We start from the raw sequence: 16,930 nt of genomic DNA on the forward strand, positions 1-16,930 counted from the left end.
CCCAGCCCCCGGCACCCACCATTCTACTTCCTGTCTCTATAAACTTGACTACTCCAGGGACCTCATGTAAGTGGAATCATTCAGTATTTGTCCTTCTGTGTCTGGCCTATCTCATCGAGCGTGTTTTCACGTTGAGCAAGTTGCAGTAGGCATCAGACTTTTATCCCTTTTCAGGGCTGAATAATATTCTACATGTACACACCACATTTTGTTTATCCGTCATCCTTGATGGGTGTTTGGATTGTTTCCACCTTTTGGCTACTGTAAGTAATGTTGCTATGAACTTTGACTTATGAAATTGGTTTGTTTTTAAAAGTGCCACCTAGAATCCAGTCCACTGCCACCCACCATGTCACCAATGAAGGGGTTCCAGCCTCTCTCCCCTGTGTCGCGTCAGGAGTTCCCACCCCCACCATCACCTGGACCAAGGTCGGTGGAGCCTGTTACCGTGAGGGTAACCAGAGGGCCAGGCCCAGTGCATCATGGGGAGGGGAATGACGCATGTTGCCACGGGGTGTGGGCTCTGCTGATGTCATCTGTGACTCTCACAGGAAACCAATGCCCTGGCTTCCAGTGGTCCCCACTACAATGTGAGCAAAGATGGCACCTTGGTCATTGCCCAGCCATCCACCCGGGATGCAGGGGCCTATGTCTGCACGGCCACCAATGCTGTGGGCTTCTCCAGCCAGGAGATGCGACTTTCTGTCAACAGTGAGTGATGGCAGCCCCTGTCCTGGGAGTGGGCTTGGCAGGCATGGAGGCAGGGGCATGGACAATCTGACCTTCCTGCATCTTCCCTGTACCCTGCCTCGAAATTCTTCCCATGTGAAGGACATGTAGGCCAAAGCTATCCTCTCTCAGATCACTGTCCCCAGTAGTGTGGGCGTGCTCTACTGGTTCCAACTCAGTCCTTTGTAACAAATTAACAAGCCTTGGAAAGACACACGACCCTACACTGGACCTCCCCACCTTGGCAGCCCCTTGCCCGCCTTCCTCTCTGATTCTTTGTGCCCCAGATCCTTTGATCTCCTTTCAATTTCTTGAATGGTTCCTCCTGATTCAGGGCCTTTGCATGTGCAGTTTCTTCTATTTAAAATGCCCTTCCCCCAGCTCTTGGCTCAAATGACTTCTCCCATCCATCAGCTCTCAGCTCTCCTTGATCCCTTGGGTTGGGTCAAGTCACCTTGCTAGGGAAGGTGGAAAATCCCCTCCATAGCACCTATCACAACTGTGAGTAAATAATTAGCTGTGTATGAGCTGTCTGGTACCACTGTTCTCTGTGGGCCCTACGTGCTGTGAGGAGGGGGCAGGACCTGTTTTCCAGCAGTCACCACAGAGCTGGGCACTCAGTAGACGTCTGGATGACTGAGGAGATGCCCAGCCAATCTTCTGTCTTATACTTCGAGCCAATATTTTCATATTGGAAACATTTTTTTTGTTAGTGGGGGGACTTCTGTCTGACTCGTGATATATCAGGTGTCCCCATGAGGGCTACATGGGTCTTGATGTCCCTGGCTGGTGGGCTTGTTTAGTTATGGGTGCCCTCAGTGTATGTGTACCTGGCTGGAAATGTAGGGGGGCATGAGGAAGGTGGAGTCTGGGGTAATCTCTGCCATCAGGAGCCTTTGGCTTAACAGGAGAGTGAGGCATTGTACACAGAATAATATAAACCCCGATGGGGTTTGAGAAAGCGGAGGGAGATCAGGCGTCCCCTGGTGGCTGATGCCCTGGGAATAGTGGGATGATCACGGGAACCAGGTAGAGAGAGAAGAGGAGGAGGGCCAGACCTGCCCGAACGTCCCCAGGATGGAAAGGAGCTAGAGGAGCAACCATCAGTGTCATCGCAGTGTCCTCGCAGGAGGACGAGCTTCCAGAGGGAGAGTGGTGGGGGGGGGGAGTGCTGGGGAAATCATCAGGTCTGAGCCCATCCCAACACCTGCGCTCTCCCATTTGGACAGCCATACCTATCTTTGGCACCGCCCGGGTGGCAGTACCCCCTCTGCTTCCTGGGGGGCCGTCCTGGCCCCTCTGGGCCCCACCCCATAGCTCCCTGACCTGCTTACAGTTTCTAACTGCTTCCACCAACAGCCAAGCCCAGAATCCACGTGAACGGCTCCCATGATGCAGCCAAGCCTCTGAGCGTCACAGCCAAGGCCGGTGATGAGGTGACTCTGGACTGTGAGGCCGAGGGGTCCCCACCCCCACTGGTCACCTGGATGAAGGACTCCCGCCCTGCACTGCCTGTCACTGACAGGTAACCCCGCCTGCACGGCCTCGACGTGGGGAAGAGGCAGAGCCGATGTTTGAGGGAAAATTGGCCCCCAAGTGGCCAGTGGCCCAGGCGGTGTGAGGGGCCCTGTGAACACGCCCAGCTGGGTGTGCATTCACTTCTGCACACAGCACTTTCGTCCCGGGTCCCCTGAAGCCTCTCAGCAGACCTCTAAAAAGTCCATGGACACCCAGGGTGAGACCCCTCTGAAATAACACACACCCAACGTTTCACTCACCAGCCTCTGGCAGCTGGTGCAGACTCTCCTGTAATCTGCACAGCAGCCCTTGGTATCTGAGCTGAACTGAGGCTCAGAGAAGTGGGATGAGCTGCGGGTGGTCATGGAAAGCAATGCAATGGTCAGGACGGCGTCCTGACTGGGACGTGTGCATGTACGTCCTTGCCTGCTCTACAGAGCATGTGTCTGGCGGCCGGGCTTTCTGACTTAGCTTCTCTCCAACCGGCAGGTATCTTGGGAGTGGGAGGAGGCTGGATTGGGTGTCCTTCAAAGCCAGGCTGTACCCCGCCCCCGCCCCCTCCATTCCTACTGCAGGGGTGTGGGGGATGGTGGTTCCAGACAAGAGGGCCTCGAAACTCCTGGGGTCCTTGACCCTTGGGGGTGGGGGGAAGGCTGCGTCTCTGGCCAATGACATCAGTCCTGGCAATGTCTTTGAGAAGTTCCAGACTGAGAAGGTCTCTGAGCAGTCTGCTGTACCGCTCCCACCCCCCTGACACCCACACGTGAGTCTGAATCTCAGAACATCTGTTTGGTGAGAACTTCCAAACCATGAAGGCTGCACATCTGAACGGGCTGGGGTCCTGTGCCTGGGCTGGGTCTGCAGTGCCGCCACCCCATGCCCTGCTGGTGTCTGTGCAGCTCCGTGTCGTGGGTGGGGATGGGGGCGTGGGAGCCTGCGTCTCTCCCCGGAAAGCCTGCTCATTGCAGCTTGTATGCTGGGCGGTGGCCGGCAGCCACGTGCTTATTTATTGATGACTTGTTACCGAAGTGGGGCACCACAATTCCCACAGGCTCACCTCTTCTTGTGATATTTGAAGCGATCGAGCGGGAGCCATAAATCTGTGAGAGCCGCTTTTGCAATCCTAGAGTTTTGTTCTCGCCCTCTCCGCTTCTTGCTGGCTTCCAGCTTTCTCTGGAGATTTATGCGATTCCGGGAGTTTCTCTAAATGAGGAGGAAGATAGGCCTGAGCCTGGGACCGGGGTGAAGTGCTCAGACCCTGGTGCCCGTCAGCCATGAGTGCAGGTCCCCACTGGTTCCATCTTTGTCCTGTGGCCTCAGAGGGCCGCTGGCTCCTCTTTGGCCTGTTGCTCCATCTGTAGCGTGGACATTGTTCACATAATGCTTCTGTGACACCGTGATGGATGTGCCATGCATAGTGTGTCGTAAGCTCCTGAAAATTGCTCCCCTTCGCATCATTTCTTTGCTGCTCTTCATGAACTGAAGCAGCATTTCCAGCTTTTGAACAAGATCACATCTGTTATCCCACTTCATTCTCACCCACTTTTTAAATATGAAAGTTTTATTGAGATATCATTCACATGCTGTACAAGTCTAGGGTTTTTTTTAGTATATTCAGAGTCGTCACCACAACCGACTTTAGAATATTTCCGGACTGCCCCCCGAAACCCCGCGCTCATTCCTGCCCCACCCCACCCCGGCCCCTGGAGCCACCAGTCTCCTTTCTGTCTTTGGATCTCTCTCTTCTGGACGTTTCGTATACATGGAATCACACTGTATGTGGCTCTATGTGTCTAGCTCCTTTCACTTAATATCCGGTTTGTTAGGTTCATCCTCGCTGTAACGTGTGTCAGACTCCATTCCTTTTGGCGGCTGAATAATATTCCACTGTGTGGATAGACCTCCTTTTGTTTCTCCATTCACCAGCTGATGCCATTTGGGTTGTTGCCCCTTGCTGGCAATTGTGGGTAACCTCTCCGACTTTGAATTGTATTTAAACTATTCAAACTTCAGCCGGGGGCTCTGGGTCCCGGGTTTCCGGGGCCTCCCTGGCGCGTTCTGACAGCTTCCCCACACAGAGCAAAGTTCAGCTTTCTCACAGACACACAGCTCCCGCAGTCCCAGGGTCATTCAGCCAGAAAGTGGAGATTTGAAAAAACCCCCAGAGAACACACACTTGAGGGCTGGTGGTGCTGTGGTGGGGGAGGCAGGGCGGGAGTGGAGTGCTGTCTGCCTGCTCCTCCTCCTGCTTTTCTTCCTCCTGCTTTTCTTCCTCCTCTGAGGGAGTCGCAAGACTCAGCTTCAAAGCTGCCAGTCTGGAAGCTTGAGAACTTACTCCAGCAAGTCAATGAATCTTAGGTGTTTGTCCACCCTCCAGGCTCCAGCTCACTCCCTCTCGATGGGAGGTGCCAGCTACTGACCACACTTCCCCTTCTTTTCCCCTTAGTCTGGGCCTTATGCTCCTTCCACCTGGTTGAGCTGCCCCCTCATCGGTGGTGGCCCCTTCCTACTGTCCCCGGTAACTCTGTGGTGTAGTCAGGTTAATAATAACTATAATGTGGCTGAGATACACACAGCCACACACACCAGGTTTCTGGACCAAGGTCAGGTGGGCCACCGCTCTCTCTGGAGGGTCTAGAGTCTTCTGAGCTCTCAAGGACCTTTGACCCCCAAGTCAAAAAGTCCTAGTAGAAAGAAAACATAGTGGGAGTTTGAGTAGCCATGACATATAAACCACCTGCTGTGTCCACGACCCCTTCCAATTGGTTCCTGTAGATGCTTTCATAGAATTAAGCTGAGTGCATCTTCTATTCTGCCCTCATCAGGGATATTTTTTCCTCATTTACCTATTTTCTTGATTCATCCTGACCCACGTTACTTGCTTTTCATTTAAAGAACAAAATAACATTCCAGGGCGTTCATCTGCCATTGTTGCTAAGCGGTTCCTCTGTTTGGGGCATGAGCCCTGTTGCCAGTTTTCAGCAGTAATAAATGGGACTGTTGGAAATCTTTACACAAATGCTTCTCTTTATCTTCTGATCGTTTCCTTGGGGGATAGTCCCGAAAGCAAACGACTGTGTCCAAGGATGGGAATGGTCACTGAGTGCTTCTGACCCGGAGGGACAGATGTTTGTGAAAAGCCCCCATGGGCTGTGAATTCACAATGGAAGGCAGCAGGATTCCTTGAGTAACTCGTGTGCCCAGGACGGTGCAGAAACCACACTGGGGAGAGAAGACACGAGCTCTGCTGAGCATGAGATCAGGGGCAAAGACCTGCGTGAACTTGAGCAAGACCCTTCCTGACTCTGTGAGCCTCAGTCTTCCTGTCTGAGAAATGAAAGGGTTGGACAGGCGATGATGGCCAGCGAGCGCCTCCGGCTCTGGTCCCATGATTCCACCCACCCGGGAATGCTGGGGCGAGGCGGTGTTTCTAGGCAACAATGTTTGTTTGTGGTTCTGATGTGTGGCTGGGACAGCTGCGAGTGCTCCTGGCCCAGCTGAGGCTCCCGGGGGCAGCTGGCCAGGGTCCCACATGGGGCCAAATCCAGCCGCATCAGGGGGGTAAGGAGGGGGCAGCTGGCGAGGAGAGGACAGTGAGAGGATGAGCAGTCGGCACTCCACCCACTCTCTGGTCCAGTTACTCCATGGTGCAGAGATGGGGGCTTCAGCTGGGGTACTGGTGACCCAGGAGACAACCTGCTCCCTCAGTGGCATGGCTTGGACTGTCTAGAGGCCCCTGGTGGGGACTTCATCTTGGTGGGTCTCATATCTCATGCTGCTTCCTGGCCTGGTGGCTCCAAGGTCTGGTTATGTCAGCCTACAGCCAGCGGCTCTCTCTGGAGAACCTTTAGTGAACTAAACTTCTGAGCTGGACGTTTCGATCACCGCAATGGTTGGCAGTGCCGTAGCGGTCTGCAGGGCGCGTCCTAGGTCTGCCCTGACCAGCTGGGTGGGCTTGGACAGCAGGCCTCCATCTCTCTGGTCTCAGTTTTCTCCTCTGCAAAATGGGTGATGACAGTGGGACCTGCCTGCTGTACTCCCCCAGGGAGGGCACTCAGCTGTGTGGCGGCACACAGGAAGTACTTGATAGTTGACAGCCACCCATTAGCATGTCTGGGTGTATGTTTTACGGGTCCACAGGGACAGCACCTTCTCCCTCTCTGTCATATATTGTGCTTGGCCCTTTGGTGGGTATTGTGTCCCTCTTCCTGAATTCTCCTGCTTGGTTTATCATGTGGGGCTTCCTTACAAGGGTCTATGGTATGGGTGAGGCCCCAGCAAGGAGATGAGGTTCAGAGCAGCCATTGGTGGGTGAAGGTCCCAGCTGACTGGTGCTAGTGGGTGGGCCCTTGCCCTGCCCAGGCTCAGACCCCGCTCTGGCCCCAGGACACATGGGCCTGGCATACACTGGCACACAGTGGGCGTCTGTGGATGAGGGTCAGTTCTCTGGCGGGCTGGGTGACTGCAGGAAGGGCTTTGCAGCCACAGCCATTGACCCTCCTCCTGTGTTCGCGCAGTGAGGTTGCCGATGGGTCCTTTAAAAATGGGGCAGCAGGACAGACAACATGGGATACAGCCAGAGGGAGTAGACGCAGACAGACCACCGGGCTCAGAGCAACCTGAGGACAGGAGCGTGTCTTCAACGCCTGTGGCAGCCAGCCCACCCAAGTGTTCTTTGTCAGATGGATGATGGATGGATGGATGGATGGGCGGACGGATGGATGGATGGATGGATGGGCGGATGGGCGGACGAGCAATTGGCTGAACTGGGCTCCATGCAGCGCAGAACTGGGAAAGTGTAACCTGCCTGGATTTGTAAGGGAAAAGCCAGTGAAGGGCGTCTGGAGGGCGGGAGAGTGGCCTTGAGATGGGGTCACGGGCAGGAAGCAATGTAAGCGAAGGTGGGAAGGGGAGTGCGCGTCCGTGGACTGCTGGGATTTGTCGTCAAAGATTTATTGAGTAACTACTGTGAGTCAGGACCTATGTTAAAGGCTGGGACACAGCAGGAACCTGCGCACCCCTGGCCTCTCCTGTCATGGAGCCATCTGACAGTGACAAGTGGTCACAGGTGTGATAAATGCCATAATGACTCCAGGTGCGTGTAACCGGGAGCAGGGCATTATCTGGGGCAGCAGCGGTGGCTTCCCTGAGCCACAAAGGATGAGGGGGGCCAAAAAAGGTGACCTCTGGGCGGGGGGGCGGGTGGCAGCAAATGTGTGTACTAGGGTGGCCTGGGGATTTGCGTGATTCTGAGCTCTTTCTGTTGGGAGCCCTTTGGTCTCTCTAGGACGGTGGGTCCCCCTTGGAGCTTGCAGGATCCCTCTCAGATCCACACCCCGCCATCTGCATGGCTGTGTGAATCTTGAAGCCGACCATGAAGGCTCAAGCCCGATGGATGTCATAAACAGGAAATTCCCCGCAAAGCTTCCCCTGTTCTCATCTGGGCGCCACACGGAGCCATCTGGCCACTCACACCACCATGGAGTGGCTGCCACTAGTTACACCATATGCACACAGTGACAGTGTCCTCCCCACTTCCTCCCACCTCTCTCCTCCCCTGAACCTACCCCTGGGCTGCAGTCTCCAAATCTGCAGAAGCTGCTGGGAAAGTGGAGGGAGAGCTGGGTCACAAGCCAGTGTGGTGAGGGCTGCGATGGGGGAAGCCCGGGCAGCTGTGGGAGTCCGCAGGCTGTACTGACCAGCCTTGGAGCATCAAGGCAGCCTTCCTGGAGGAGGTGATATCTAAGTATCGAGGTTTGAGCAGATGTTGTCCAGGTGAACTTGCACTTGGGGCCAGCCAGGGCCAGTGGCCGCAGCTCCCCTGTTTTATGGGGGCAGAGGCTGCGAGGAGCCAAAACATATGGGCAATGACATCATGTTGCGGGGGCCCCTGGGTCCAGCCCAGCTGCAGAAGGCTGGCTGGCGGTTCCGGATCCCTGTGGGATGGAGCCAGGTGATTTCAGCAAGGTGGGTCAGACCTGGGAGGGCAGTGACGGGAGCCTCCACAGCTTCCACCTAAGGCCCAACCCAGTGCTGGGCAACAGAACATGGCAATGCGCTGGATTCGGAGCCTGGCTGGCCCTGGCACTTAGACGCAGAGGGCCTCTGGGCTGGCAGCTTCTCCCCCACATGGAAGGGCTTCCAAATAGAACATCCCCCCCACACTCACTTCCTCCGAGCCAGGGAAAGGAATGGCAGATGTGTTCGAGGAGGCGGAATCAGCAGGTATCCAGTCTGCACAGGTGCCGGGCCCTGGGCTCAGCCCATGTGGAGTCTGCTCACCAGCTCCAGACACAGGTCCTCTTCGTAAGCCCATTTTGCAGATGAGGAAATGGAGGCTCCAAGAGGAGAAGTGACTTGCTTCACTGAACTAGGAAGGGTTCAGAGTTTGGACTTGAACCCAAGCTGGCTGACTCCTAATCCAGTCCTCTCTCTGTTTCACCAGTTGGCCTAGAGGTCTGGGAAGTGGAGGTGGAGCAGGGGACAGGGATAAAGGGTGGGTGGTGGGCACTGCGTCAGTCCTGGCAGGCTTCCTGGGGGAGATGGCTGGTCTGAGTTGGGTCTTGAGGTGTTTCCTGCAGGCAGGGGTCAGTTGGGATCTCACCAGTGCCCCTCATTCCTATAGACATCACCTCCTCCCGTCGGGGTCCCTGCGTCTGGCCCAGGCCCAGGCCGGTGACAGCGGTCTCTACGAATGCACAGCCAGTAACCCTGCGGGGTCTGCCTCCCGGCACTATATTCTTGGGGTACAAGGTAGGGCCCAAGCTGTGGCTTCTGTCATACCTATTGTCCTGCCCTTCCTTCTGTTTTTCTCAGTGCCCTCCCCAGTCTCCACATGCCAACTCTGTCACCTCTTCATGGCTCTAGCACTTCCTCCGTCACCCCTACTTCCTGTCTTCCTCAAGCTGGATCTCCTTCTCCCCCTTTTCTCCCACTCTCTTATACCCTTTGTTTGGGGCCTGAAGACACTTCAGTGGCCCCCTGAGCACAGAGGGCTAAGCTGGCAGGGGCCTAGGGCAGTGGGGGGACTTGAGGGTCAGGAGGGGGACCTCAGCCCGTCTGGGGACTTAGATCCCATTTACAGAAGCCAGCCGGTGGAGTCACGCCACCAAAGAAACAGGGAGCTTTTCATCTCCAAGAGCCCCGAGCAATCAGGTTAGGCTTAGTCAAATATGGCCGTCAGGCCACATCTGGCCCACGTCCTGTTTTCATATGGCCCACGAGTGAAGAATGGTGTCCACATTTTAAATGATTGGGGGGGGTGGGGAAGACTAATATCTTGTGACGTGAAAATTATATGAAATTTAAGATTCAGTGTTCGTAAATACAAGTTGTGTTGGAACACAGCTACACACATTCATTTATGTTTCATCTGCTTGCACGCTGTATTGACAGTGTTGGGTAGTTGAGATAGACCATCTGGCCTGCAAAGCCTAAAGTATTTACTATCTGGCCCTTTACAGAAAAATTTGACCCCCGATCTAAGTTAACTCCCCATTTTACAGGTGGACAGGCTGAGGCTCCGAGAGGAAGGGGGCTCAAAGGTTTGCTGAGGTTTGCATGAGCACATGAGAGAGACACAGCAACCAGGGGCAGGGTGATGAGCAGGGCTGGGTTGAATCCTGCCACCTGCTGGCTGTGTGACCTCTAGCCATCCCCAGGCCCCCACCTTGACAACCCTCCCTGTGGCCTTGTCAGTCCCCCCCCAGGTGCAGCCAGGCCCACGGGTCCTGAAGGTCCTGGCAGGCGAAGCTCTGGACCTGAATTGCGTGGCTGAAGGCACCCCAGAGCCCAAGTTCACCTGGTCCAAGGACGGGGTGGCCCTGCAAGGTGGGGGGCCTGAGGGCTCCATCCACTTCGCAGCCATCCAAACCTCCGATGCTGGCATGTACCGCTGTGAGGCCTCCAATAACGCTGGGGAGGACAGCTGGGAGCTGGAGCTCAAGGTGCTGGGTGAGTCTCTGAACCCGAGAACTCACCACTCCCCCGTCCCCAACAGCAGCCTTATGCCCGGCTAGGGCTCTGGTGGGGGCACCCTCCTCGCTGGCTCTGGGTCCCTGGGCTCTGGGGGTGTGAATGAGGCCAATCTTTGGGCTCTGGGGTGTGAGTATGGCCACATCGCCTCCCACCAGAGCCACCACACTGGGGGACCGATGAGACCAACGGCTTGCTGGAGAGAGTGGCGGGAGAGAATGCCAGCCTGCCCTGCCCTGCCAGAGGTGAGGCTGGGCCTGGGGTGGGCCAGGCTGGGGAGGAGCCTCTCGCCCACATTCCAGCACCCTGGGTCACATACTGTGGGCAGTGCCATGGGTTATGCCAGGTTATGGGGTCCTGACTTCTAGCCAGGGCCATGCCAAGTACTTCATCCCATCGACACTCTAGAGGCTGGGGATTAGTATTAGCTCTTTTTCATTAGGGGCAATCCAGGCATAGTTAAGCAGCTTGCCGGGAAGGTGACTCACAAAGTGGGGTGAGGTTCGACCCCAGCCCCAAGAGCCTGTTAACCCTGGGCCCCTCTGTGCCTGGGACTGTAACAGCTGGGTCCGGGGAAGGCCCCATGGTCCTTATGGATTGGAGCTCAGTGGCCTCTGCCTTTTCCCCACACCCCAGACTTTCTCATGGAGGATGGATTCACGTGGTCCTAGACAAACCAGCCTTCAGAGGCCCCCTTAGGGGTGGCAGCATACTGTGGGGCTGAGATAGCTACCTCTGTGGTCAGCTGTCCAGCATTGAACCCTGCTTTGGCCCTCCCAGGCTGGGGCACTTGATGCCTCCTTCCAGAGCCTCCGTTTTCTTATCTGTAGAGTGGCGTCACCCCAGTCCCTCCACGCAGGGCTGCTGTGAGGGTTCAGTGGGACAGCACGAGTTTTAGGTCCCAGCACTGTGCCTGGCACATAGCAGGGGCCTCGGGGAAATGGGCTGAGTCAATGAATGTTGAGTGAATGAATGATTTACCCTGCCACACCTGGCGGATCCACTCCCGTCTGAGTTGCTTCTTTTGGCTTTGGGCTTTTCTGTGAGTGCTGAGAGGACGCGCTGTGTGCCCTGTGTGTGGATGGCGCTCTCTAGAAGGCCAGGTGTTTGGGCGTCTGAGCAGCCAGGGGCTGCTTACCAAAGCCTCGGAGGAACTGAGTAGCTGGTTCCAGTCGCAGCTGTGCTTCCTGGCACCACAGCGCCCAGGGAAGTCCCTGGACCAGGACTGAAGGAGAGGCAGGTAGGAGGCAGGCACTGGGTGGGAGCTGTGGGAGCCTGTGGGGTCCAGTCTGCAGAACTGCCCCCTGGAGGGGCCTGAAGCCCCGGCCCTTGACCATGGCGCCATCTTGCGTCGGTATCTGGTGACAGCAAGCAGCCGTTCTGCGCTGTCAGGAGGTGGGACCCACGCAGCCCTGCCTCCTGCCCTTGGTGTCTCAGGGCTGCCCGCATTCAGGGGCCAGTCCTCTGGGCCAGACTTCAGCCTCGCCAGCATAAGCCAAGCCCCTCCAACAAACACTGCCTTGCCCTGGCCAGCGCCTGACCCTGGCTGCCCTTGGCCTTCTTTCTCAAGCAGGTGGCTGCCTGATGGGCAATGTTGGGCCCTGGCACTCACCAGCCACGTGACCTTGGGCTTGGTGAGTTCAGAGGGTGAAAGGAGAAAGTGTCCAGCCTAGCGCTGGAATGTGGGAGCCCTGGCACCTGCTATGGGTGACACCATCTGCCTCCTCCTTGTGGCGTGGGACAGTGCCCACAAGCCTGGCCACCAACTTGCTGGTGATGCTGAGACGTCATTGCTCCTCTCTTGGTCCCTGTGAAATGGGAGTGGGGAGGTGAGGTGAGGTATTTTCAGGGACAGCTCTGAGTCCCCCAAATCTTCCCCCTGCAGAGCTGCAGTGCTGCCCTGTGGTTAGAGCTCTCTTACAGGTTAGATTTTTTTGTGTTAAGAATAAAAGCTCTTCTTCCCCACCCTCTCATCTCCATCCTCTAACCAGCCGTCCCTCTAGCTCTCCAAAGGTTGCCTTTCTGGTGTGCTCCATGGGTCCTCTAGCCTCTGTAAGACTGGATCAAAGAAATAAATAAAAATAAATCAATAACTAAATTAATGAGAAAAAAAAGTTCCAGAGTTCAAAACCCAATGCCCCTCCAGGCCAGCAGCTCTGAAGTCCTGGCCCCCTGGGCGATGAGGGGATGGGAGTGGGTCGGGCTCTCAGAGAAGCTGGAGGAGCTTGGGGGGGCTTGTGGTCCGTCTGTGTGTGTCCTATGTGTCCTATGTGGTGTGTGTGTGTGTGTGTGTGTGTGTGTGTGTGCGCACGCGCATGCATATGTCCCCATAGTAGGGGAGCAGGCCCTGGCAGTGGGACACCCGGACAGGAAACCTCAAAGGAAACAGCCCTTGGGGTGGGATTAAGTAGCTTGCCCAAAGGTACACAGAGGGGGTAGCCGGCAGAGGGCACTTCCTTTCTGTCACGGCCAGCAGGCAAGGTCCCCAGCACTTTAAGAAGTGACCAGTACAAGGTAGAATGGGGCCAGGGACCCTCCTGAAAGATGACACTGAGGGTGCCTTGGGTGTGCCACATGGTGATCCCACCCCCCAAGCCCACCCACATGGGGCGGCCCACCCCGCCCTCCAACAGCCCTTCCTGTAGACAGAGCAAGTGTGTTTCCAAAGGGAACCCACCCTGCTAGGGGGTGGCAGATAAAGCAGGGGGCATTGTTGAAGATAGTATTAGCAATGATAGAATTAGCAATGGTCGCGAGGCCCAATGAGTAGTGGTGGCAGAGGATATGGATGGCGGTGATGCAGGGTGCTGACCTACTATGTGCCAGGTACTGGGTTTTCAGCTGGGGGGGCATCAGGGAAGAAAACAAAGACCCCTGCTCTTGTGGGAAGACAGACAATAGACAAAGAAACCTAACTATTGTGTTTACATCGGTGAGAAAGTTGGAGGTGATGGTACAAAGGAAAACTCAGGGCAGGCCAGGGTCTTGGGAGTGCCAGTGGGGTACAATTCCATAGGAGGTGGGGCCTCTGAGAAGGAACCAGAAAGGAGCTCTTAGCCCCTGTGCCTGTGGCCCTCAAGTATGGACACGCAGCATTGGTTGGGCAGGGTCAGCGACATGGCCACAGGGGACAGTGTAGGTGTGGGGGGGTGTTCATGCTGATGACTGTGTGTGCCCGGCCAGGGAACCCCAAGCCACAGGTCACGTGGCGGAAGGGTCCGTCCTCGGAGCCCCTGAGTGGCCGGCCGGGCCTGGCAGTGCTGGACGGAGGCTCTCTGTTCCTGGCTTCAGTGTCTCCCACCGATGGCGGAGACTACGAGTGCCAGGCCACCAACGAGGCGGGCTCCGCCTCCAGGAGAGTCAAGCTGGTGGTCTATGGTGAGCAGGGTCCCCCGAGCTTGGGCAGCTGGTGCCCCAGCATGCCCAGGACCCAAGGGCTCCGCAGGGGAGTCTGCAGGCTACCCTGTGCTTAGGGTGCGGATGGGGGGCCTAAAGATGTCATTGGGAGAGCGGCAGGGTACACGGGCACCCCGTTCCTCAGACCCCATGCAGACTGTGAGGGAAGGAACCTGGAACTCCATCAGTGGCTTTAAAATACTCTCGTAGGTGACTTCATTTTAAAGTGAGCACAGATGGCCTGCCTCCACTGAAAGCTAGTTAAAGTGACCCGAACACCTATCTTCTCTGTCAGCTCCCTAGAGCTCCCCAGCCCCCATCCACAGGCTGTGTGCAGAGGGAGGGGGCCCTTCCCCTCCACTTGGCCATCCTGGAGGTGGATGGGAGAAGTGGTTTTATCTGCCACTAATGGGCCGCCTTCCACCTCCCTGCGACCAGCCACCTTGGCTTGCCATGTCATGACTTGCCTGGCAAGTTTGTTCCAAAGACAACCCAGGCCCCACTTCAGAGATTCTGACTCGAGACCCTCACAGATGACCATGACAGCAGGTTGAGTGTAGAACTGGGTGGATCTAGCGAATCTGATTGTGAAAGAGCATCACCTGATCCCGGGCACGCCCCGGGTGTGCGGGTCCCAAGTGGGGGGCTGGGACCCCAGAATCTGGGGCTGCCTGTCCAGGCCAGGCAAAGCGGCCAGACGAGCCCAGGCAGCTGTGGCTCTCCAGGAGGGGGGAAAGCTCCTGTGCCTCTTCTTGCTCCCAGTGCCCCCCAACATCCGGGAGGATGGATACAGGGCCAACGTGTCAGGCATGGCGGGGCAGTCCCTCACACTGGAGTGTGACGTGAACGGCTTTCCAACCCCTGAGATCGTGTGGCTCAAGGACGGGCAGCTGGTAGGTGTCCTCTGGGGCGGCCTAGCTGCTGGTGGGAATGTAGAAAGGATATAGGCCTTCTGGACAGCTCCCTGCATGTGCCAAGGTGTGGCAGGGAGATGTGACAGGTGTCTTTAGGGATGCACTGGAGCCCGGGGCACGTGAGGACTTGGTCCCATGATGAAGCCTGGGGGACTGCATGGTGGAGAGGGCACGGGACTGGTTGGGGAGTCAGAAGCCCCAGGTTCCTGTCACCACTAGCTAGCTCCCTGGGCCTCAGTTTCCTTGTTGCTGATGCTAGGAAGTGGCCAGACCCTACTCACCACCTCCATCTGGCCTCTTCTGCCCAGATACCCAAGGTGGGTAGCCACCGGCTCCTGGACGGGGCCCGGGCGCTCCACTTCCCCAGGATCCAGGAGGACGATTCTGGCCTCTACTCCTGCCGGGCGGAGAACCAGGCGGGGACTGCCCAGAAGGATTTCGATCTCCTCGTCCTCAGTGAGTGAGGCTGGAACCCGCACAGCTCTTAAGTTTGTCTGACCCTGCAGCCCCTACCCTTTGGGGTAGGTGAGGGGAAACGGGAGACTGTCTGCTGAGAGCAGGGCCACAGAAGGGCCCACACCAGACCCAGTGGTCGTCCCCACAGAGCTATCAGGGCAGACATTAGACAATCACATAATTACCCAAGTAATGACTATTGTGTCATAAGCTGCAAGAAAGTAGTGCAGGCTGCAGAGGAAGAAAAACCAGGGCCCAGTCCAGCCAGGGTCATCGGGGAGCTTCCCAGGGCTGGTGGCAGAAGGGACGGGTGCAGCGGGCAGGGGGGACCTGCCCAGGCAAAGGCCCTGCAGTGGGCAGGGTTTGCAGGGTTCGAGCAGTCTCACCGCTACCCCTTCTCGCCCCAGTCCCACCTTCCCTGCTCGGAGCTGGGGCTGCCCAGGAGGTGCTGGGCCTGCTTGGTGCTGAGGTGGAGCTGCAGTGCCGGACCTCAGGGGTCCCCACACCCCAGGTGGAATGGACCAAAGACAGGCAGTGAGTGGCAACCCTGGCAAATGGCGTGGGGGTAGTGCCCAGACCTGGGCCCAGTAGATGGGGGACTCTGTGGGGCTTTGACAGGCATTGCACGTGCCACCAGGGCACAGGCAGAGGGCAGTGTGGGCCCCTCCCACCCAGCCTGGGACCCCCCAGGTGAGATGCTGTTCTCACCCAGCAGGGTTTTCTCTTCACTCAGCCTTCCTTTTTTTTCTTTTAAATATATGTTTTTGAGGTAAAATCCACATCACCTGAAATTAACCACTGTAACGTACACAATTTCGTGGCATTTAGCACACCTACAGTGTTGCACAACCATCACTTCTGTCTAGTTCCAGAACATTTCATCACCCCAAAGGAGACCCCATACCCATCAGCCGTCACTGCCTCGGCTCCTTTCCCCCCAGCCCCTGGCAACCACCAGTCTGCTTTTTGTCTCTGTAGATTTACCTGTATTTCATGTACATTTTATGCAGTCACACAATCTGTAGCCTTTTGTGTCCGGCTTCTTTCACTTACCAGTTTCCGAGGTTCTCCTGTGCTGTAGCATATGTCAGCACTTCCTCTAAACGGCTGAATAATATTCCACTGTAGGGACCACTTGGTTTATCCATTCACTGTCGATGGGCACGTGGACTGTCTACAGCTTTCGGCGACTGAATCTCTCAGCCCTGCTTGTCCTGAGAGCAGCCGGCCCCTGCCACCGCCTCGGCCTGACTGGTGCTGTTCTCCTGACCATCTTTGCAGGCCTGTCCTTCCGGGAGACCCTCATATCCAGCTCCAGGAGGATGGCCAGGTTCTCAGAATCACCAGCAGTCACCTGGGGGACGAGGGGCGGTACCAGTGCGTGGCCTTCAGCCCAGCGGGCCAGCAGGCAAAGGACTTCCAGCTCAGAATCCACTGTGAGCCCGGCCTCTGCCCAGCGCCCACCCTGGGCCCTCACCAAGCTTCCCTCTGCTGCCCACTGCATGGAGGGAGAACGAGGACAGAATGGGGAGCTCGAGGAGTGAGCCCCCAGTCCATAAAGCTGGAGGGAGGGACAGAGGGAACCTGGCCACCGTCTTCCAAATCCCATGGTCCTTATCCCAGCTTCACAAGCTTTATATTCCTGATGCCACTTGGGGTGATTGCTTCGTTAACTTTTTCTTTATACTGAAACACATTTATTTAAAAGGATATTTAATATCCCAACTGTAAGTGGAAAACCAGGGCCATTTGGCCCTCCTGGGAGGAAGCTGTGAGATCAAATGCAATGAAAGAAAGCCAGGTGGAAAATGCTCAGGAGGGAGCTGCCTCAGGGTGCTGAGCTGTGTCTGCTCTCTGTGGGAAAGGGCTGAGGAGAAAGTGCTGGAAAGGTTGAGTACATAGCCATACAAACAGAGCCTTTCCTTTATTGTAATCAGGGTGGA

The 16,930-nt window shown here is 56.4% G+C and overlaps 1 protein-coding gene across 1 annotated transcript in view; it reads left to right on the forward strand.

The window, feature by feature from the left end:
* HMCN2 (hemicentin 2) overlaps window positions 1-16,930 on the forward strand; it is a 135,210-nt gene that overhangs the window by 50,119 nt on the left and 68,161 nt on the right. The window contains exons 20-30 of the mRNA XM_081065560.1: window positions 317-429; window positions 552-711; window positions 2,089-2,254; window positions 8,873-9,000; window positions 9,946-10,200; window positions 10,380-10,466; window positions 13,405-13,599; window positions 14,380-14,510; window positions 14,840-14,987; window positions 15,395-15,521; window positions 16,269-16,423. Coding sequence (XP_080921686.1) covers window positions 317-429; window positions 552-711; window positions 2,089-2,254; window positions 8,873-9,000; window positions 9,946-10,200; window positions 10,380-10,466; window positions 13,405-13,599; window positions 14,380-14,510; window positions 14,840-14,987; window positions 15,395-15,521; window positions 16,269-16,423 — 1,665 coding nt within the window. The remainder of the gene's footprint in view (window positions 1-316; window positions 430-551; window positions 712-2,088; window positions 2,255-8,872; window positions 9,001-9,945; window positions 10,201-10,379; window positions 10,467-13,404; window positions 13,600-14,379; window positions 14,511-14,839; window positions 14,988-15,394; window positions 15,522-16,268; window positions 16,424-16,930) is intronic.

Source organism: Rhinolophus hipposideros, assembly GCF_964194185.1.
Source record: "Rhinolophus hipposideros genome assembly, chromosome: 11".
NCBI lineage: Eukaryota > Metazoa > Chordata > Mammalia > Chiroptera > Rhinolophidae > Rhinolophus > Rhinolophus hipposideros.